Raw genomic sequence first — 21,702 nt, forward strand, 5'->3', positions numbered from 1 at the left:
CCCGCCGAGTTCCCACGAGTTCCCGCCGAGTTCCCACCGAGTTCCCACCAAGTTCCCACGAGTTCCCGTCGAGTTCCCACCGAGTTCCAACGAGTTCCCACCGAGTTCCCACGAGTTCCCGCCGAGTTCCCACGAGTTCCCGAGTCTTCAGATCCAACGAGGTGCTTCCTGGAGTTTACGGCAAGCAGTTTGTGTATTTATTCCTCCTCCTTCGGATCGAGCAGCATTAAGTTAACGTTCGGGTGAACTAGTTAAACAAACACTCTCACTAGTCACACCTTTCCCCAACTAGTAGGAGCTAAAGTCATACTACTCAGCAGTTTAACCCAACAGTCCAACCAGTGGACCGAACTAGTCGAGAACGAGTCCTTTAAGTTAACGAGTAAGCATCCAAAACTCCTTACCTTCCAACTAGTCAATGCTTACTAGTCGACTAGTAAACCTGCACACTAATTGACTAGTGCAGCTAAATTTGTCCTCACTAGTTAACTAGTACACATTTTAAGCAGACTAGCTGATGATTTTTTAAGCATGCTAGTTAATTAGTAAGGCCAAAGCTAGACAACTAGTGAGTACTTTGGGTGTTACCAGTTAACTAGTGAGACCAAATTTAGCCACACTAGTCCACTAGTGTGACTAAACTTGCCAGTACTAGTTAACTAGTCAAAATTTGAGACGCACAAGTTGAAATAGATGCAGCAGTAGTAAGGACAAAAACGTGTTAATTAGTTGACTAGTAACCATTTTAGAGTTGACTAGTTAATTTTTCAGGTCTAGTGGACAAGTCACTAGTCCAGTTAACATGTCAGAAGTTTTGATGCTTACTAGTTAACTTGTACCTCCGCAGCTGTTTGTTCTGCAGTGTTTTAGTCAGCCTACTAGTCGGACCTTTGGGCTACTAGTGTGTCAAAAAGTGTCACTAGTAAGAGTGTTGTTCAACCTAATGTGCAGCTAGTTTAAATCTGGTAAATTGAATAAATACCCAAACAGCTTGCCGTAGTGATTGACAGATTCATCTCCTGAGCCACATTCCCATCCTTCCTGTCAGAACTAGCCCCGGTTGCTTCCTGTTGCCCTCTGCCTTCAGGAACAGAACCAGGACTAACCTACATTAACACTTGATCTGTTTTGTTTTTCCTCCCAGAACTACGCGAGTCTCATACCCGGCGCCACAGTTGGAGCGCTGGCGTCAGACTCGAGGAACGTCCTGGAGCTGATCGTAACGGCGTACAAAGTAAATAATCAGTGGTGGTGAACTGGATGTGCCGTCAGAAAACACCTGCCGGTGTCAGCGTTCGTCGTTCCTTCTGATTGTTTTCTTTCATTCTGCTTTTCTTCTGTGACATTTTTTACCTGCGCCGACACGTTCGGCTGCGAGTTTCGGCTTGTCCCGCCTGTTTGATGTCCTCGCCCCTCTGATTCCGACTTTCTTCTCGCCTCCTTCTCTTTGTCTTTATCCCTCTAACGCTGTCGTTTGGTAAATCCCTGCTGGCAGCGGTAACTGGTGCTGGCGTGCAGTCCTCTAATTACTTCGTAGGTTACGTCGTTTCTGGTCACGAGACAGGAGCCACTGTCATCATCTGGCTGGAGATGTTGAGCCGAAAACAAAGACGGGAATATTTTAGGGTGGTAAACAGATAATCTGAGCATATAGTTAACAGGAATTTTAAACTTTGTTTTTCCCTTTAGTGCTATGATCTTCAGGTAAAATTCATCAAATTCAAAAGTCCAAAATAAACCGATACCAGCTGAGAGAAAAGTAGAGTTCAGGGAAATAAACATAAAGACTAAGAAGGGTTCCTTTCAGAATAAATTACCATAAATGTGAGAAAACAAAAAACAAAACATTTATTAGCAGATAACCAACGAACCTCTAAGTCCAGATAAGACTGGATCTGAACCAAAGGTGCCGTAAATGTCAGAAAACAAACATCTTAGTTTCTTCAGGTCCCAGAAACAATAAATACAGGTCAGGATCTGGACCACGGTCCACCATTTGGAGCTCGCTACTTTAAAGACCAGGAAACACAGTTTGCTTCAAACTAATTCAGGTAAACTTGAGAAAACTTGTCCAGGTAAAGAAAAAGTGAGGTTTAGCAACGAATCTGGATCCAGATAGGACTTTGTTTAGGTCTGGATCCATCTTAGTGGGTCGATATTTGAGCCATCTTAGTTTCAACACCCGAACAGTGGAGTCCTTTCAAACGGTTTTAGAGACTTAATCCATGTTGGGTTGGGCGTATCCCGTGAAGGTGTCCCGGTTAAGACAGAGGACAGTTGCAAACCTGCAGACAATCTGTCAGAGTTCATTCTTCACCCGAGGTCAGCCGTCATTCCTTCTCCAGGTGCTTTGTTCGGTTAAAGGCACCTGGGGGAGAATGACTCACCAGAAAGACAAAATTAGAACAGGCGTGGGGGGGTGGGAGGGGGGTTAAGCAGCTGGCACATTACAGGTCACAGCAGGGTGAAAGTAAAGAGTACGCTGACAGGCCAGGAAATTCCACTTCATGGCAACCTGGAGTCCCCCAGTCTGGTTGTCTGTTGATGGTTTTTGTTCATGCGGGCAGCTGGAGTTTAAAGCTCATGAACTGTTTTCCAGGAGCTGCGTTCAGAGATCGAACTCGAGGCTCTCGGAGACACGGAGGAGCTGCAGATGTCCTTCACCACCATTTGTCCAAACGGGACGGTCTTCCCTGATCTGAAATGCTGCTCCAACATCAAACCAGGAGAGACGGTCGGTCACTTCTGCTTGAAGTATGTTTGAATCTGAATGCAGAAATAAATGTTTTTTATTTGATTGAGCCTTGAGCCGGCTCTACATTATCTCCAGAGGTGAGGAAGGGTCAGGACTACTGTCTGCAGATCAACCTGGCGTTTCTGCTTCATCTCAGTGGAACTTTTCCTTTGGAAGTCCATCGGCAGGCTTCTCGTTGTCTGTTTATAAACACACGCTGGACAATAAGTCGATACTCAGAGACATGGAGTCCATGGAACCGGAGTTCCACGGCTCACCTGCATGGATCAGGGACAACCTGGAGGACTGTAGTCTGGAGATGTACTTCTCAGTAGAGATTTGATAGATCTGGGAGGTTGATTCTGTGGTTAAAGCTCATGACTGTAGTCTAGGAGGACCAGGGGTTCAGGGTTTGAACCCTGGTGCTTCTTTGGTTGAGTAATGAGTGAGAGACAAAGAAACAATGCCATGCTGGTTTGGACATCATCCAGATTAGCAAAGTCTGTGTCAGATGTTGGGCTCCTGGATCCCAGAAGTAAATGTACATGTTGGACGTGTTTCAGGCGAACATCCCTGCATTTGAACTGAAGACCACTGACGTCCTTTGTTTGGCAGGTGGTGTTCAACGTGTCCGTGGAGCTGTCGGCGTGTCTGTCAGGAGTTCGTCGCTTCTCCCTGAAGCCGGTGGGCCTTCAGGACAGCTTGGAGGTGGAGCTGGAGTCTCTCTGCTCCTGTGACTGCCAGCAGCCTCCCACGACCGGCGGCAGCCAGTGCGCCGAGGGTCACGGTGTTTTCCACTGCGGCGTCTGCTCATGTCACCCGGGCTTTCTTGGAGCGCAGTGTGAATGGAATGAGGAGAGTCCATTGTTGAGTGACTGTCTGGCCACCAATGACTCTGAGATATGCAGCGGTCAGGGGAAGTGTCACTGCGGGAAGTGTGTGTGTCACACATCCAGCTTTGGCCTCATCTACGGTCCTTACTGTGAGTGTGACAATTACTCCTGTGTTCGTTTCCGCGGGGAGCTCTGTGGAGGTGAGTTATCGCATCTGAATGCTGCCACTGATTTGTCCGGACGGCTTCTTGGAAGGATTCTTTGCTTGTAGGTCACGGCGCATGCGACTGCGGGGAGTGTCGCTGTGAAAGCGGGTGGACAGGGGAGTACTGCAACTGCAGCAGCAGCACTGAGGCGTGTGTGTCGGAGGACAGCGGCCTCTGCAGCGGCAGGGGAAAATGCAAGTGTGGCCGGTGTGTGTGCTCTGCTGCTGGAGCGTTCGGGGACAAGTGTGAACGGTGTCCCACATGTGGAGAGTCCTGCAGCTCTGCAAAGTGAGTACACCATCATACTAACTCTTCATTGGATAATTAAGGCTGTAAAATAAAGTTAAGGTCCAATATACTAGGTTTATGTACAAACTAGACACTTCTCAAACTTTTACAGAAATAACCGTGAAGGTTAGTCAAGAAAACCAAAAGAAAAACAAAATCTGAAGCATAAATTCCCTCACGACAGTCCTGAATGGATGTGAACTGAGTTAAAACACAGACGAGGTTTTCTCAAAGGGTTCACCTATGACCCCTGACTTTGAAATCAATAGGGATCATCCCTGACCCATGCCGCATCCAGCTATAAAGTTTGACATCCCTGCTGTACACAGTTACAGAGAAAGAGCACGGACATGGTTTTCACTGAAAGGTGACCTTTGACCCTGTGGCCCTGAAATGAATAGGGATCATCCCTGTGCAGTTTGACATCTTTATGTTAAAGATTTAGAGATCAGGCAAGAAACTGTCCATGTACGGACGGGCGGGGACATAACATCTCCCCGTGTTAAGACGGGTTTTTAAAGAGCAGTTCCTTTTAGAGTTTTTATAAATGCAATAAAATGAGCACAACTCCAAACAACAACAACAACAACAAAAAGAACATTCTACTGAAGTTTACCAACCAATCTGGGTCCAGAAAGGACTCCATTTGGGTCCGGATCTGGACTGTGTGCCACCATTTGAGCACCACTACCGTAACGGCTAGAAAAGCTGAACCATTTAAAATGAATTAAATGTGAAAAAAAAAAAAAAAAAAATCTCTGAAATTTACCAAGCAATGTAGGTCCATTTAAGTCTGCATTTGGGTTCAGATCTGGACCACCACTTGAGAACCCTTACTGTAAGAAAAGTAGTTCATTTTTAAATTAATATCTGCAAATGCTTAATAACTAAATTACCAACCAATCTGGGTCCAGAAAGGACCTCATTTGGGTCCAGATCTAGGCCGCAGTCCCCCATTTGAGAACCCTACAGATGTTTTTCTTCTTGCGCCACATGATCCATTTCTCTTTCAGATACATACGTCTGTAATGTAGAGGATTTTGTCAGCTTTCCTGCTATAAATGATCCTTCCCCACCTGAAAGATCCAGTATAAGATGTTTTCTTCTGGTGCCACTCGATCCTTCGCTTCTGTCGAGTTCAGGGGTATCGGGTTCCGCGCTCCTCGTTCACACGTGTCTACACCTTCCCAGTAACATCAAAACCCACTAATGTCCCAAACACAGCGCTGAGAGATTTCCTTTCTCCTTTGCACAGCAGCTGTCAGGGTTGGTGCCATTCGATCCCTCTGGTGGCGGCTGAGCGAGGCGTCGGGGGAAACGCTGATGTCCCCGATGGGAGCTTCGTTAAACGTGAAGGATCCCTGAAGCTAACCTTTTGTTTGTTGTGTGTTTGAACGCCAGGCCCTGCGTGGAGTGCCACCTTCAAGACGAGCTGTGCGATCAGAAGTGCAGCGCTGTTAAAATCTCCATCAACCTCACAGCAGGTAAACGACCCCGAGAAGCACCGACCGCCGCTTCAGGCTGTTATTTATCCTAGAAGATGTAATTAAAGCTCCTCGTGACTTTTATATTTCCCATTATGGCTGCCGAGGCTAAAACAAGGGGAACAGAGGTGCACATTTCTGAGGGTTAACCATCTTGAGGAATGATGTTATAGCTGTCGTGTCTGTGCTCAGAGTACGTGTTAGGGGCGAGTCTCAGCTACTACCACACCAAAGTTTTGGCTCATCATCTGTAAAACTGACCGAGTTGTGTTTGTTAAGCTCAGCTGGTTGTAGCAGACGCTCAACTAAAGCCGTACAGCAGTTCAGGACACATTTTGCTTGGTGATAAAAACAGATATTAAAGGGACCGACCCGTTATATTTATACATTTTATAGAAAATGAACAACTAATATGGATTCAAACGAGACGGATCGTATACCAGCATTTGAGACTGATTGGAAAAAAATACCCCGCTCAAACATGAGCAGGTAAAATAAAATAAACATTTACCAACCAGTCTTGGTCCAGATGGGAATTAATTTACAGCCAGGTCTGTTTGAGGATCCTTACGGGTAAATTACAGTAAATACAGAAAAACACGTCTTTTATTTACCAACTGGTCTGCGTACAGACAGGAAGAATCTGGAACAATGTTCATCAAATAAGGACCCTTAACATAAATTACCATAAATACAGACAGGTTAAACATAAACATTTATTTTTTTAGTTATTTGTGTGCAGGATTAAGGTTCAGGTTAAATAACTTTATTACCATTAAACAGTTTATCGTGCAAATTTTAACTACAGTTTGTTTTATTTCTCTGCAGTTTCATCAAAGATAAAACATCTGTGAAAGATTTCATGTCATAAAGATTATAAATAACATCTCAATCTACCCTGAAAATGTTAAATAAGCAAAACAACTTTTATTATTAAAACAAGAAGGAACCACAATAAAACAATCATTTTATTATTCAATTGTTAGTTAAAACTGTCAGACCAAAAGCTCAAATTAGCAATGGCTAAAAGTAAATATAAGCCAAACATAAGGTAAATACTGTAGAACAGTAGCTAAAAGCTAAATGTAGCAAAACAAAAGCTAAAATGACCAGAACAGAAGCTGAAATTTAAAAATGAAGGGTTTTCAAGGATTTGAAGAAATCTCAACTTATTTTAATGAAAAAGAACGCTGTAATACAATAATTCAAAAAGTATAAAAGTTATAAATAACTAAAAGTCACAGCTGAAATGTCCTGAATGAGCCGAATGTTTTAAAACCTGCGTGGCTGAAATAAAAAATAAAGTTTTGCTGAAGGAGTTAATCCTCAAATCATACAGAAGAAGCTGCAAATAAATCTGTTTTAGTCATTTAAAAACTTCATCAAAAGTTGGTTTATCTGGAATTATCTAAAGGAGAAACTAATTTCAGCTCAGTTAAATGAAAAGACTCTAAATAAATAAATGAATTTATTTATTTTAGCTCCGGGTTCGGCCCTTACGGTAAATAAAACGTGTTTTAAACTGAGGTTTAGCTCAGGGGAGCTGGCACAGAACAGACTTGTTGAAGTTTAACGGTTATTTGGCTCCGAAACCTGAACTTCAGACTTTCTTAAAAGAAAAACTGTCAATCAAACATTTTTGCCAAACACGCCCGGCTTCCAACTGCCGGCACGGCAACAACTATAACCGCACGTTTTCTCCCCGAGCAAACAGGAGCCGGCTTCAAGTTGGTACAAGTTGGGTTTCACATCTCATTTGTTTCCTTTCGTATCAGTAGATTAAAAAAAATGTAATGTACTGTGAAAAGTACCCCGAGGAAACACAAAATAATACAAATACAGTTTACTGAAGAGGTCCTGAAAATGATGGACCACCGTCCAGATCCGGACCCAGACTGGTCACTACATTTAAATTAAATGTTTTTTTATTTACTGTAATTTTAAAGGTTTTCCAGCCTTGACTGTAAGAGTTTTAAAAACCAAAGTGAAGTATTTTCTGGTAATTTATGTCGGGGATCCAGATCTGGATCCATGTTCGTTCTTATCTGGACCCAAATCAGCCGGAAAACTTCAACAGAAACCCTATTTTTTAAAAACCAGTGTGTGTTTTCTGACATTATTATTATTATTTTAGGATCCTAAAATGTTGAATTTGTCTTATATTAAAGGTCCTTCAGTGGTTAACTATGCTCCAGATCCCCGTCACTATTTTTTATCAGGGCCTACAGCGGTTGGTAAATTTTAATTTACCGTACGGTAGTTTTAAGAGGCGCAGCTTTTCCAGACTTTACGGTTACGATCCTCAAACCAGAAATTTTAAGAGGTCAGCCGAATCTTCTCCGGTACCACCTAATGCTTCTGGATCTCCGAGGTTCCCCGGTACCCCTAATGTTCCCCGGATCCATTATGTTTCCCGGTACCTACGCTGTAATTCAGTATTTTTAAAATTTGTATTTAAAGACATTTTTAGGGGAGCCAAGCGTTGTTCATGACTTTCATTATTAACCGCGGCAGAACATCGGTACCGGAGAACATCAGTACCGGAGAACACGGGAAAGGATCCCGAAGTTAGGGATTCCTAAAGGGTTAACCCTGATCCAGATCTGGAAATATAACTCTTATCTGGATCTAAATCAGTTGGTAGATTTTAATAACTTATTGTTTTTTATAAAGGAGTGAGTTTTCTTACATTAACTGTTACTTATGTAATTTATCGTAAGAGTCCTAATTTATTTATTTATTTTTGTATTTACGGTAAATCATTTTAAAAGGGTCAGCTTCTCCCTGCTTTTATTAGAAATGGTTCTTAAACTAAAATGAGGTTTTTTTTTATAACCAGATGGATTGGTAACTATCAATAGCGTGTTATTTTATTTTAAAAAATTTTTACCCGTTCCTGTTTTCTTGCATTTCCGGTAATTACCGTAGACGTTCTGCAGACCCAAATATTTCTGTTTTTAGTTCTGGATCAGTTGGTAAATTTCAGCAGCATGTTTTCTTTTGTTATTGTTTATTTATTTATTTATTTATTTATTTATTTATTTATTTTACCTGAACATGTTTTGTAATATTTACAGAAGTTCTTAGAGGAACTACTTTGTGAGTTTTTCTAACCGTAAAGGCTTTGAAACTCGGCCATTTGAGGCGCTGCCAGTCCGGAAATGTGTTTTTAAGTAGCTGAATTTTATTGAAAACTACTAGTTTACTAGTTTTTAATAAATGCTAAAATATTTGTTTATTATCAGAGGAAGATTCTTCCCGGACAAACCCAGGATGCTCTTGTTTTCTGTGATTCGGTACCGTTGCTATGAACGATCGTACCGGCATGAGAAGTCTCATCTTGGATCAGTGATTTGAAGGAATGTCGGCTTCCATCGACTCATGTGTCTCTGAAGTCTGCTCCCCCCGTTCAACACAAAACAACCACCTTCCTTTTGGGTCCGACGGGACAATGAGCAACAGATTATTTACCGTGTTGTACAGGCCGAGCTATTGTAGCGCATGGGAATAGCCGAAGGACCCGGTCTTCCTCCGTAGAACCGTGGTTCTTTGCAAGCTGAGAGGTGTATCATCTCATCATGTGGGGGTTTTCAGGCTTTGTGCGATCCACACATGAGCAAACACCAGATTGTAATCTTGATATGGAAGTCACTGACAGCTCTACAGAGGAGAGAATATCTCTTTACGTTCTCGGTGCAACCACAAAACAAGGGGGGGATGGCAAAAACGGAAAGGATACGCTGCTTTATTTATGTGTACGTTCACGTTCTTTCCCAGATGGCGACAAAAGCTCTTCCGTGGCGTGCACGTTGATGATGGAAAATGAGTGCTGGGTGTCTTTTAATGTGGTTGAAAACGAGACAGGAACGACTGCTTACAATCTGCAGATGTACGGTAAGGTTTACCACAAAAATACGGTTAAAACCAAATATTTCAGGATCCCTGCACTGGTTTCATCTCATCCTTTGTCCTTTGTCAGGATGCCCAGAGACCCCAAATATCCCCATGATCATTCTGGGGGTCTCGCTTTCGGTTGTCTGTATCGGCCTGATTCTGCTGGCGGTGTGGAAAGTCCTGGTGTCGGTCCACGACCGGAAAGAGGTGGCCCGGTTTGAGGCAGAGCGGGCAAAAGCAAAATGGCAGACGGTAAGACTTCAGTGCAAAACATAAACAAATAAGAAAATGCAACTTTTGTTTTTCTGTAGTTTTCAAACTTCCCAAAACCAAAAATACAGTCATGGTAAAAAGAAGGTTCTTCCTCTCTGAGTTCTAAGAGTTTAGGACATAAATCTGATCTGGACTTTATCGGGTTCTAAAATGATTCCAATCTCAGAGAAGCAGCCTGAACCTGGGAAGGGTCAAAGGTAATTTCCAAACTATCTGGAGTTCATCGTTCTACAGAGAGGAAGATTATTCACAACAGGAAACATTTAAGACGGATTCACCCTGAAGGTCAGACCGTGCAATGAGCTCCATCTCAGACTCTATAGGCCTCAGTCAGCAGGTCAAAGGTCAAAGGTTAAAGCCTCTTCTCTCTAAAAACAACATGGCAGCTCGACTTGAAGGAACCAGAGGAGAGGACAGATGTTTACCCAGAATGCACTGCAGCTGTCAGCACGGTGGTGGAGGGCTGATGGTTTGGGCTGATTCTGGAGTCAGATGTGAGGCCATCTGTCCAACAAACAGAACGGTCCAGAACCAGAACCTCAGAGAGCTGAGCTGAAGCAACGCTGGAAAGAAGAGTGGGCCACAGCTCCTCCACAACCATCAGAGAGGCTGATGAAGTTCTACAGAAAACACCAAATATAATGAATCAGTTTGAACAGTCAGCTTCTCAGAAGAAATCAAAACCACTTCATCAGTAATTCTGATGTAAAATATCGACTGCTGGAGGACTGTTGGAGTCAGCCTCCCCACCACCACAGACATCTACACCTCCAGATGTAGGAAAAGGGCCACCTGCATCATGAAGGACCCAACTCACCCTGCACACTCACTTTTTGTCCTGCTCCCCTCTGGCAGGAGGCTGCGGAGCATCAAGTGCAGAACAACCAGACTGAGAAACAGCTTCATTCCAGAAGCTGTAAGACTCTCAAACTCCACCTCTTCACACACACTGCATTGACACTTTCAAAGACACTAACACTCCACACTAAGACACTTTATTTGCACTTGGACACTTTATCTTTTTACCTTATCTTTTTTTATGTTTATTTTTTTTTTCTTCCTGTTTTATATTTTTAAATTTATATTGGATGTAAGCTGGGACCGTGGTTCACAATTTCGTTCCACCTCATGTACCACATGTGATGCGAATGACAATAAAGTCTCCTTGAATCCTTGACTTTATGAGTTTTTCCTCAACAGACGGGACCAGAACCCAAACAGGTTCTGTTTTTACCGAGCTTCTGAAAACACTTTGAATGATTTATTTGTGTTTTTCTCTTTTGTTTCTCCACAGGGGACCAACCCTCTGTTCAGAAGTTCGACGTCCACGTTTAAAAACATAACTTATATGAACACGTACAGAGAAAGGACCATTACGGGGAATCACTACTGACGACAAACCGGAGGCGAGGCGAACGTCCTCTGAGTGGCACTTGTGTGTGTGAGTGTGTGAAAGAGAAATGTGTTGGTATGAAAAGATGGATTCACTGCTGATCTCGTACTGTAATCTTTGTGTTCTGTGGTTTGCAGCCAACAAGAAAAAAAAGATCTACACAAAAATAGATTTTTAACTACTGAAAAAAACCTTTGTTTATGTGTAAATATAGAGGTGTTTTATGTGTTCTTTTAATAATATTATTGGTTGTTTTCTTGGAAAGCGAGGCTGAGCCTTTAATGGGGAAAATGTTTGTTGTGTTTGTTCTTGTAGTGATGAACGGTGAACAAAAACAGTAAACTTTTTGCCTTCTGTGAAGTTATTTCTGTCATGGAGGTGGGGAATCATGTCTCTGTGTGTTGGTTTGTTTGCTACAATGAGCCAAAATGGTAGCTGAAAGCTAAAATTAGCAACACAGCAGCTAAAATGTAATCCAAATCTGCCATCTTTGCACCAATAAGGTCTGAAAACGTTGCGAAAATTCAAATTAAAGAACAACACGAACTGCATTAACAATCATTTCCTGTTAAAACAAGCTGGGATAATTACTGTCTTCACATTTCTCTGTGACATTTTGTTGGCACGCTCAAAAACAACAAACACCTGGAAGCGCTCAGAGAGCACGAACCTCCGCCAAGGCCACAGCGATCAGGTGCTTTTATTGTGACAACCTCAACATTTCCAGAAAGATTCATCTAAATCTGCTCATTAGTTTTTATGGTATCGTGCTAACAGACAAACAAACACAAACTCCTTTACGGAGGCAACAACAGGACCACCTGTGACCTTGAAATCAATAGGGATCATCCTCAGCCTCATCTTCGGCCCATGAGGGGTCCAGCTGTGCAGTATGACGGGACACGTTAGGATTTCCTTTAACCGGATCACCGCTAAAATCTAAAAAAATCTTGTTCCTTGTTTGATCATGTTTACATTTCCTTAAAATTTCCTGAAAACCCGTACATACGTAACTTTTTGAGTAATCTTGCGCACAGACAGACAAACAAACAGTACCAAAAACAGAACCTCCTTGCCGAAGGTGACAACATTTACGGAGAATTTAAATACAGCAGGAAAAAACAAAAACTGTGCGAAGAGCCGCTGCACGCCTGTTATACGTTTCATTTTTTTTGGGCACAAATGTAATTCCATACAGACCCGCCACCTGGTGTTTCGTGACCACCAGTAGGGCCCTGACCCAGACTTTGGGAACCACTGCACTGAATTTATACAATTACATTTTTAAAATTGCTTGAAATATCAAATGTTTAGCTTATCGTGGTTAATTTACTATTAGAATATTTATTTTTGGTAGAACTGTAATTCTATACCGCTCCCCCACTTTTCATGTGGCGACCTCTAGCGGGACCCCGACCCAGAGTGTGGGAACCACTGAACTGATTCATACAATTAAATGACTTATTTACAAGTCAAATGTTTTGATTATTGTGGTTAATTTACTATTTTGATATGAATGTAATTCCATACAACCCCCACTTGGCGTATATCGACCACCAGCGGGACCCCAACCCAGACTTTGGGAACCAGTGAAGTTCCCAGCAGAAAAGTTCTCCACGTGTTCTGTTTTTAGGACACCTCGGGGGGACGGAAGGGACCCGTCTGAGAGTCTGTCTTTGGTGGCTGGAGTCCCGTGGTTCCGTCTAAATAAAGGGTTCTGGTCGTGTCCCAGCGGAACCGGACCGGAGCGGCAGGAATGCAGCTGTCGGACCCGGGCAGCAGCAGACGTGACGTCGCTGGTTCCGTGCAGAAAAACTGAACTGGACCGAAGTTTTCTGTGACGAAGGAGAGGAAAAAACAGAAAAGCCCCGAAAAGAGGCTCCGGTTCGGGCGGCATCCATGTTCGGACGGCGTCGGTTCTGCTCGTCTGTGTGGAAATGTTCTCCGTCTCTGCGGCGGTTCTGCTTCCTTTAACCGTGTTTTTGGCCCGAAGCTGCGTCTGCGAGGAGGACGATGAGGTTCTGGAGAGAACCCAGCTCGGAGAGTTCTACAGTAAGTTCTGCAGGGGACGGGTTCTGCCTGGAAAATGGCAGAAAGTTGGAAAACTGCGGCGCTTTGTGCTGAAGGGAGATTAAAGCTTTCCCACCACAAAGGAATTTATTTTAAATTAGAACATCTGTTATTCTGAAGCAGAACCTGACCCACATCAGACGCTGCAGACGCTTTCAAAGACTTCACTCCGGTGGTTCTCCGGATATTGAGATGTAAAATTCAGAAATGTGGGTCTGCGCTCAGCGTAAACAAAGGAACTAAACTGTCGACCGGCTGTAAACAAACATGGCCGAATCAGACACCTGTAGACGATTAGGTGGAAAAATAAAATAACTTTAAACGAGTCGTTCCGGGTTCCGTTTGTAAGGAACTCACTTTGTTCCTTATTTTTAAGAACAGATTTGTTTAAAGCTGATAAACCAAACAGCGAAAGTGATTTTTATCTAAGCTGAAGAGTTGTTTTTCCTGCAGGGAAAGAAATAAACTTCGGTTTATTAAATCTGCTAAAATTATATTCGAAAACGCTTTTTAAAAGTGACCGAAGATTTCAGACACAAACACAGCCTGAAAGCTAAATGTAGTAAAAGAATAGCTAAATGCTAAATGCTAGATGTATTAAAAATCCTAGCTAAAAGCTCAAAGTCGCAAAATGCTAGCTAAAAGGAGTAAAACGTTAGCTACAAAGTGTAGTGAAAAGCTAGCTAAAAGCTAATTGTTAGATAAACCTATCTAAAAGCTGAATGTAGCAAAAAAAAGCTAAACCCTAAACATAGTAACAGGATAGCTAAATGCTAAAACTAGCAAAAAAACTGTCTAAAAGCTCAAACTTGCAAAATGCTAGCTAAACAAAGCAAAAGGCTAACTAAAAGGAGCTAATTGTTAGCTACAAACTAAGTGCAGTGAAATGTTAACTAAAAGCTAATTATTAGAAATGGCTAGCAAAAAATAGCTAAACACTAAATGTAGTAGCAGGATAGCTAAATGTTGAAAGTATCAAAATACTACCTAAAAGCTCAATGTTGCAAAATGCTAGCTAAAAGAAGCAAAAGCCTAGCTGAAAGGAGCAAAAAGCTAGCTAAAAACTAATTGCTGTGAAAAGCTAGCTAGAAGCTAATTGTTAGAAAAAGCTAGCTAAAAGCTGAATGTAGCAGAAAAAAAATTACTAAACGCTAAATGTAACAGAATAGCTAAATGCTAGAAGTAGTAAAAAACTAGTTAAAAGCTCAAAGTGGCAAATGCTAGCTAAACATAGCAAAAGGCTAACTAAAAAGAGTTAAAAGTTAGCTACAAATTAGGTGCAGTGAACAGTTAGCTAAAAGCTAATTGTCAGTAAAGGCTAGCTAAAAGATAATTGTTAGTAAAGGCTAGCTAAAACTAAATGCAGAGAAAAGCTAGCTAAAGGGATCAAACACTAGCTAAAAGTAGCAAAAGGTTAGCCAAAGGGAGCAAACCTCTAACTAAAAAGTAAAATTAGCGGATAGCTAGCTAAACGCTGGTCAAGCTGCACGTTTTGGTGGTTTTTCCAGAGTTGTGGGATAAATGCTAAACGTGCTTCAGACCTTCTGTTGGTCTTTAGTTGTTTTTTAAATTCTTACTTTTAATCTGAAGTCTGTAGAAAATGTTCATTTGTTGTTTTTGATGCTGCTGGAACGTCTCAAACGGAACCAGCAGGATTTATTTTTGAACCCGAAAGACGCCGAAGCTGCTGTTGTTGGTGACGCGCACATCTGCTCGGCGTTTGGCCAACATCTGGTGCCAGCTGCCGGCTCACAGGAAGCGCCCTCCTTATTTCAGCGAGGCGACGCCAAACCGAGCTCTGCACAAACACCACGGGCCGGACCGGCCAGAACTTTGACCCGTTTGAAAAGCAGCCGAGGCTCTGCCGGTTTGCTGATGACTCTCAGCTACAGCCACACCTGGTTTCAGTTTAATGTCCACAGATTTTAGGTTGTTTTATTTTTATTTTCCCCTGACGTCTCATCTTCCTCCGGTTCTCTGCAGGGAAGGGTCTCTTCATCCTGGAGAGTCTTCCTCTGAAGCGCTGCGTCTCGGCGGACCGCTCCGGCCCGGTTCTGGAGGACTGCGAGCGGCCCACGCGCCGCATGCTGTGGAAGTGGGTCTCCAGGCATCGCCTCTTCAACCTGGGCGCCGGCGCCTGCCTCGGCCTCAACGTTTCGGACCCGACCCGGCCTCTGAGCATGTTCGAGTGCGACGTGGCGTCCCCCCTGCTGTGGTGGCGTTGCCATGGGAACACGATGTACGGCGCGTCAGAGTGGAAGGTGACGGTGGCCGGGCGCTCGGTGGTGGTGAAGAAGAACATTTACCACGAGTGGAAACGACACGACACGCCGAGAGAAGGTCCCTGTTCCCACCCGTATGAAGGTACGACAGCAAAACAGCTGCAACCTTAGGAGCCGAAACTACAGGTAAAAGAAGCAGAACATTAGCTAAAAGAACCAAAATGTTGCTAAAAGGAGCAAAAGGCTAGCTAGAGGAACCAAAAGGCTAGCTAAAAAAACCAAAAGGCTAGCTAAAAAACCAAAAGGCTAGTTAAAAAACCAAAAGGCTAGCTAAAAGAACCAAAAGGCTAGCTAAAAGAACCGAAAAGCTTGCTAAAAGGGGCAAAAGGTTAGTTAAAAGAACCAAAAGGCTAGCTAAAAAACTAAAAGGCTAGTTAAAAAACTAAAAGGCTAGCTAAAAGCTAAAAGTATTAGATGGTTAGCTAGAAAGTCTCTATAGGTGTGCCAAAAATAACGAAAGGCTAAGTATAGAAGCTAAAGCTGTAGTTACTGAAAGTAGCAAAAGGCTAGCTAAAAACTAGTTTTAGAAGGTTAGCTAAAAAGTAAACACCTCTATATGCTAGCCAAAGGTATCAAAAGCCTAGACTAAAAGCTAAAAGTAGAAAAAGGCTAGCATAAACCTAAATGTATCAATAGGTTAGCTAAAAGTAAAAGGCCGGCTAAAAACTAAAAGTAACAAAAGGTAAGCTAGGAGCTAAAAGTAGCAAGGCTACCAAAAGTAGCAACAGGCTTTAGCTAAAAGCTAAAAGGTGCAAAATGGCAGACAAAATAAGAATGAAAGGCTAGCTAAAATGTAAAAGTAGCAACTTCAGGAGGATGGCTAAAAGCTATGAGTCGAACAACCATAGCTATGAGCTAAAGACAGCAAAAGGATGGCTAATAGTAGCTAGCTAAAAGCTAAAAGTAGCATAAGGAAACAAATCTAGAGCCAGTTTGCTGAACTGTGTTTTTAGATCTGTGTGTTTTTGTGAAAACGTGAGCTGAACGTTTTGATGAACGAACGGCTAAAAGAAGAAGAAAGTCTGAGTCGGCGTTGAGGTTTGAAACCTCGCCGCCATCTTTGTTACCGACAGCTTCACGTCACGAGGTGTTTTTTTTTGACCGACAGAAATCCACACTTTGTTGGGAAACGCCCAAGGATATCCGTGCGTCTTCCCCTTCAGCTACAACAACAAATGGTTCTGGGAGTGCACGACGGAGGGCCGCGAGGACCAGCTCCACTGGTGTTCCACCACCGACCGCTACGACCGCGCTGAAAGATGGGGCTTCTGTCCGGTGGAAGGTAACCCCCGCTGAAGCTGCCGCCGACACGCCGCCTTTGTCCCGCCTTTTTTAACCCGCACCTTTCCCGTAGCCTCGGGTTGCGATCACTTCTGGGAGTCGAACCCGGAGCTGCAGGCGTGCTACCAGTTCAACCTGTACACCATCCTCACCTGGACCCAGGCGCTGTCCACCTGCCGGGCGCAGGGCGGGAACCTGCTGAGCGTCACCAGCCTGGCGGAGCACAGGTACATCAGAGGTAGGCGGAGCCCCGAAGGAACTCCGGCGCGACGTCGGATCTGTTTGGTAACTCCTTCGCTTTCGAAAAACGAACAGACCGGCTGGCGAAGGTTGGCGCGATGGTGTGGATCGGGCTGAACCACCTGAAGGACGGGTGGGGATGGCAGTGGTCCGACGGAGCGCCGTTATTGCTAGTCAACTTCACCGCAGGTACGGGTCATTCGCTTCCCGAGGCGTTTTTCTGCTGGTCTGATGACGTAACGAACAGCCGAGGTGTCTGCAGCGTTAGCTTCCAGCCCGTTGGAGGACGACCGGCAGTGCGGCGTCTACAACTCAGCGTACGGCAGCCAGTGGCAGAGTCTGTCCTGCGAGGCGGCGCTGCCCTACATCTGCAAGAAGGCGCCGAACGCCAGCGCCGGAGCCGAGCCGCTAGGTGAGGAGGAGGCGGGCCGCCGGTGAACGCCGCTGCCGCCGACCGCTTGGTTTTAGTTTTTATCTAACTTTGAGCTGTTAGCTTCGGCTCGTTCAGCTCTCTTTGAAGTCTGCTTCAGCTGCTGCCTCCGGTTTTGCCGTCTGATGCTGCTTTTAGCTTTTAGCTGCTGTTCTGCTACCTTTAGCTACAAGTTTGTCACTTTTAGGTTTTAGCTCTCAGTCGGCTACTTTCAATTATAGTTTTGATAATTTTAGCTTTTAGCTATAGTTACTTTAATTTTACTTTAGCTTCTGTTTAGCTAATTTTAGTGGTTTTGTCACTTTTAGCTTTTAGCTACTGTTCTGCTAAATTTGGCTTTTTGCTACCGATGTACTATTAATTTTAGTTTAGCTAATCTTAGCTTTTAACTGTGGTTTGCTAATTGTAAGTTTAATCGTGGGTTTAGCTACTTTTAATATTTAGCTCATTTTAGCGTTAGCTGATAGCTAATTACGTTTGGGTTTTAGCTATGGTTTCTTTAATTCCAGCTTTAGCTTCTGTTTAGCTCATTTTAAGGCTTTGTCACTTTTAGCTTCTTGCTACCGTTCTACTTTTAATTATAGTTTAGCTAATTTTAGCTTTTAGCTGTGGTTTTGTTAATTTTTATTTTCAGCTACAGTTTTAAGTTTTAAGCTTCTAACTTTAGGTTTAATTGCAGGTTTATCTACTTTTAGCTTTTAGCTACAGTTCAGCTACTTCTGCCTTTTAGCTTTTCTTATTTTAGCTTTTAGCTGCGGTTCAGCTGTTCTTGTCTAATTGTAGGTTTTGCTGATTGATTTCGGCTGTATTGTTCCTTTAGCTCCTCCTGAAGTCGGGTCGGTTCTGACCCAGCTGTGCTGCTCCTGGGGGGTGTTGACCTTTGACCTTTGACCCTCTTGCAGAGAACTGGCGGTGGGTCCGGACGGACTGCGCCGACGGCTGGTGGCCTCACGGTGGGTTCTGCTACCGCGTCCTGCCGGAACCCGGAGCAGGAACCTGGGAGGACTCGTCCCGGGCCTGCGGCTCTCAGAGCGCCAACCTCACCAGCCTCCACTTCCTGTCGGAGGTGGAGGCGTTGCTCCGCCTCCTGGCCAACTGTAAGCGGCGTCAGGAACGGTTCTGCTCCGCTCGGGTTTCGGGTTCTTGTTCCACATTTGTTCCTCGTGGTTCTCAGATTCGGGGGACGGGTTGGAGTTCTGGATCGGCCTGTGGAAACCGGCAGCGTCTCCGGCTGTGGAGTGGTCCGACGGATCCCCTGTGACCCTGACCCGGTGGCACCAGAACCACCCGGTTCCCAACCGGACGGAACCGACCCTCTGCACCAAGCTGGACCCGAAGGTGACCCGCTTCCTTCGGCTGCTGGTCCTTCGGCTGCTGGTTCTGCAGATTATCTTCTCCTCACTGTTAATCAGCTAAATTAACGTTTTTAAAGATTTATTTTGATTCCTGAAAGAAAAGAACCAATCAAATAAAAAAATTTTTTATTTGTTTGTTGTTAAAAACAGCTGAAGAAACGCAGCCGAAATGTGCTGAAGAAGCTAAAACTGATGTTCAAACGAGCAGAACAACAGCTAACATTTGGTAAACAAAGTCTGAAAGCTAACAGTAGCTAGTTATAGTTATAAAACCAGCAACACAGCGGCTAAAAGCTAAAACCAGCAACACAGCAGCTAAAACCAGCAACACAGCAGCTAAAACCAGCAACACAGTAGCTAAAAGCTAAAACGTCCGGCGAGTAAATTTCAGAGAGCAACAAGTTTTTTCTGTAATCCGAAGATTTCTCCGTTTGAAAATAAAGTTAAATACTTCAGAAAGTTTAAAAGTTACAAAATTAACAGCCGAAACGTTTTTAATGAGCCGAATGCTTAAAAACAAACAGAAAGCAGGAAACCAGCAGCTAAAGGTTTGTTTTTACAGGAAGGACTTTGGCTCTTAGCCTCGTGTGACGAGCGACACCCGGCTGTGTGCCGGAGACTAAGTCCGAGTCCCGTCCAGCGTCCAACGTGGGACGAAGGCTGTCCCGCGGTACACACACACACACACACACACACCCAGTCTGAGCTCAGATTAGCGGTTTAGCTAACATATAATCATAAACTGCTGCAGTTTTAGTTTCAGGTTAATGTTTGTTTTTAAACGAGTTTATTTAGATTTTCTTCCTCCGTGTTTCGGCTTCTTCTCCTCCCGGCTTCCTTCGGCTTGTTGAAACAGTTTGAGCTGCTCTCGTTTCTGTGTTTTCAGGCTTTCTGTCAACTGAAAACATTATTTTAGATTTGACGGCTGCGTCGCAAAAACCAAAGGATTTAAAAACCGATAAAAAGGACGAAATGTTTCGGACTCAAATTAACGAGTTCTGTCATTAAAGACACTTTAATCAATGAACATCTTCTGGAAACGTCAGTTTTTATTGGTCTGGAGGGACGTCATCGGGAGCTCCATGGAGCTTCATGATGAGGCCGATCGTTATACGAAGGGATTTCCCGGCAGAGAGAAGTTGTCCTGTCAGGAAGCTCGGATTTAAAGACAGATTAGGAGCCCGTTTGGACTCGTTTTTACAGGAAGCTCAGTGTTTTTGTTGACGTCTCGTCCCTTCAAACACCTTTTTTTACTCCTGAGGTCGTTCAGGTCGTTAGGGTCGTTAAGGTCGTTGCCCCGCGCCGCTCCGCCGCTCGCCGTCATCAAAGCGCCTCGGCTCGCCGTAGTTCAGCTTCCTCAGAAGCACAAAGAGCCGATTCTCCCGGCCGGCTGACGTCTCGTCTGGCTTCGCTCTCCTCTCTGACTGCGCTCCCAGGAATGTTGGAGTCCTGAGTCACCCCGGGGGGGCGTGGTGTCAGCTGGCGGCGGCGGGTTGAACCCTTCAGGAGGAGGCGGCAGGAATGCATGTCGCCCGCCAAATCCACGTCAGAGATTTAATCTGAGCAGGAACGCTCATATCTGCCTCAGCTACTACCACCCCGAGTTTCAGACCCGGCTGAGTTCAGGCCGCCATTGTGTCCGCTGAGGTCGATCAGCTGGGGCGGCCATCTTGAGTTGGGTGGAAGGTGTAAATATGGCGAGTTTTATTAAAATCCATCCCGTGGTTCGTGAGATATTTTGCTAACAGACACCTTCTGGCTGCTCACAGTAAGATAAATTTGTGACGTTAACTCTCAAAAAAACTTTTTATTTGACGTAAAATTAGTTTTCTAACTTTAACTCAAAGTATTTATTTTAGATCTGAGAGCAAAGTAAAAACAAGTAAACATTTCTGCGATCATGTGTTCGTTTTTCTGCCTGTTAGCGAAATATCTCACAAACCGCTGGATGGATTTTGGTGAAACTCTCAGGCGGTGATCACAGGATCGGAGTCAATCCAGTTAAAGATGGCCGCCACAGCTCGTGGCGGGCGCTGAGCGTCTCCGGGCCCTGACGGCGGCGGGCAATATGTTCTGTTTGACCCGTTTTCGGTTCCTCAGGGCTGGAAGCGACACGGACTCTCGTGCTACTCGGTGACAGAGCGCGAGCAGAACTTCGACGACGCCATGATGGGATTTTACTGCCGAGCTCCTCTGCTAACGGTGGAGAACAGGTGACCCCGCCCCCTCCTTCCTTCGGCTCGCAGCTCTGCCGGGCGCGCCGTAAACCCTCCGTGCGGTTCCCCCCCCCCCGCAGGTTCGAGCAGGCCTTCGTGGACAGTCTGCTGAGGGCGAGTGGCGCCGACAGCGGCGTGTTTTACTGGATCGGGCTCACGGACCGGGCGAGGAAGGGGGAGTACGGCTGGAATCCTCACAACAACTCGTCGCTGCCGCTCAGCTTCACCAACTGGAACAAGCATCAGCCCGGTCGGTGCAAAACGCTGCTGCTGCTGTTAAAGTGCCGGTGCAGGGCCGGTTCTGGTCCTGGCTTCGTGTTAAAGCGGACCTGCTGTGTTTGCAGTCAGCACCGGGGGCTGTGTGGCCATGTCGGGCGGACCCGCTCTGGGTCGCTGGGAGGTGAAGGACTGCAGGTCCCATCGCGCCCTGTCGGTGTGTAAGCAGAGCGTCAGCAGCTTCCACGGCGCCGAGCTGCTGGAGCGCCACGTGGACGCTTACGCCCCCTGTCCTCCGGGCTGGGAATCAAACCCCGGACTGCTGCACTGCTTCAAGGTGACGTTTAATCTCGTTTTCCTTTTAGGAACTCACAGAAATCTGAGGCCGTCTGCATCATTTTCACACCTTTAATAATAAAACCTGCAGCTTTTTATAATTAATTTACCAGTTCTGTTAAAGGTTTATTCTGAGCTGTATCAAAGGATTATTTAGAACTATATCAAAGG

At 44.6% G+C, this 21,702-nt stretch overlaps 2 protein-coding genes across 6 annotated transcripts in view; both read left to right on the forward strand.

Annotated features, from left to right (window-relative positions):
• Positions 1-11,491, forward strand: part of itgb6 (integrin, beta 6) — an 18,752-nt gene extending 7,261 nt beyond the window's left edge. For all 3 annotated transcript variants that reach the window (XM_037979928.1, XM_017403748.3, XM_037979929.1), the window contains 8 exons: positions 1,145-1,234; positions 2,600-2,734; positions 3,350-3,767; positions 3,839-4,061; positions 5,463-5,545; positions 9,323-9,439; positions 9,525-9,691; positions 11,007-11,491. In XM_037979928.1, the coding sequence (XP_037835856.1) occupies positions 1,145-1,234; positions 2,600-2,734; positions 3,350-3,767; positions 3,839-4,061; positions 5,463-5,545; positions 9,323-9,439; positions 9,525-9,691; positions 11,007-11,105 (1,332 nt within the window). In that variant the 3' untranslated portion in view covers positions 11,106-11,491. The remainder of the gene's footprint in view (positions 1-1,144; positions 1,235-2,599; positions 2,735-3,349; positions 3,768-3,838; positions 4,062-5,462; positions 5,546-9,322; positions 9,440-9,524; positions 9,692-11,006) is intronic.
• Positions 11,492-12,657: 1,166 nt separating this feature from the next.
• pla2r1 (phospholipase A2 receptor 1) overlaps positions 12,658-21,702 on the forward strand; it is a 23,991-nt gene continuing 14,946 nt past the window's right edge. Inside the window, exons 1-12 of one of the 3 annotated variants that reach the window (XM_037979926.1) lie at positions 12,658-13,157; positions 15,159-15,539; positions 16,566-16,739; positions 16,812-16,976; positions 17,054-17,167; positions 17,241-17,390; positions 18,311-18,505; positions 18,583-18,746; positions 19,326-19,433; positions 20,864-20,976; positions 21,060-21,229; positions 21,324-21,532. In XM_037979926.1, coding sequence (XP_037835854.1) covers positions 13,043-13,157; positions 15,159-15,539; positions 16,566-16,739; positions 16,812-16,976; positions 17,054-17,167; positions 17,241-17,390; positions 18,311-18,505; positions 18,583-18,746; positions 19,326-19,433; positions 20,864-20,976; positions 21,060-21,229; positions 21,324-21,532 — 2,058 coding nt within the window. In that variant the 5' untranslated portion in view covers positions 12,658-13,042. Of the gene's footprint in view, positions 13,158-15,158; positions 15,540-16,565; positions 16,740-16,811; positions 16,977-17,053; positions 17,168-17,240; positions 17,391-18,310; positions 18,506-18,582; positions 18,747-19,325; positions 19,434-20,863; positions 20,977-21,059; positions 21,230-21,323; positions 21,533-21,702 lie in introns of those variants that run through there. The other 2 variants (XM_037979925.1, XM_037979927.1) reach the window with 2 other exon arrangements.

This window comes from Kryptolebias marmoratus, linkage group LG15 (genome assembly GCF_001649575.2).
Source record: "Kryptolebias marmoratus isolate JLee-2015 linkage group LG15, ASM164957v2, whole genome shotgun sequence".
Classification (NCBI taxonomy): Eukaryota; Metazoa; Chordata; class Actinopteri; order Cyprinodontiformes; family Rivulidae; genus Kryptolebias; species Kryptolebias marmoratus.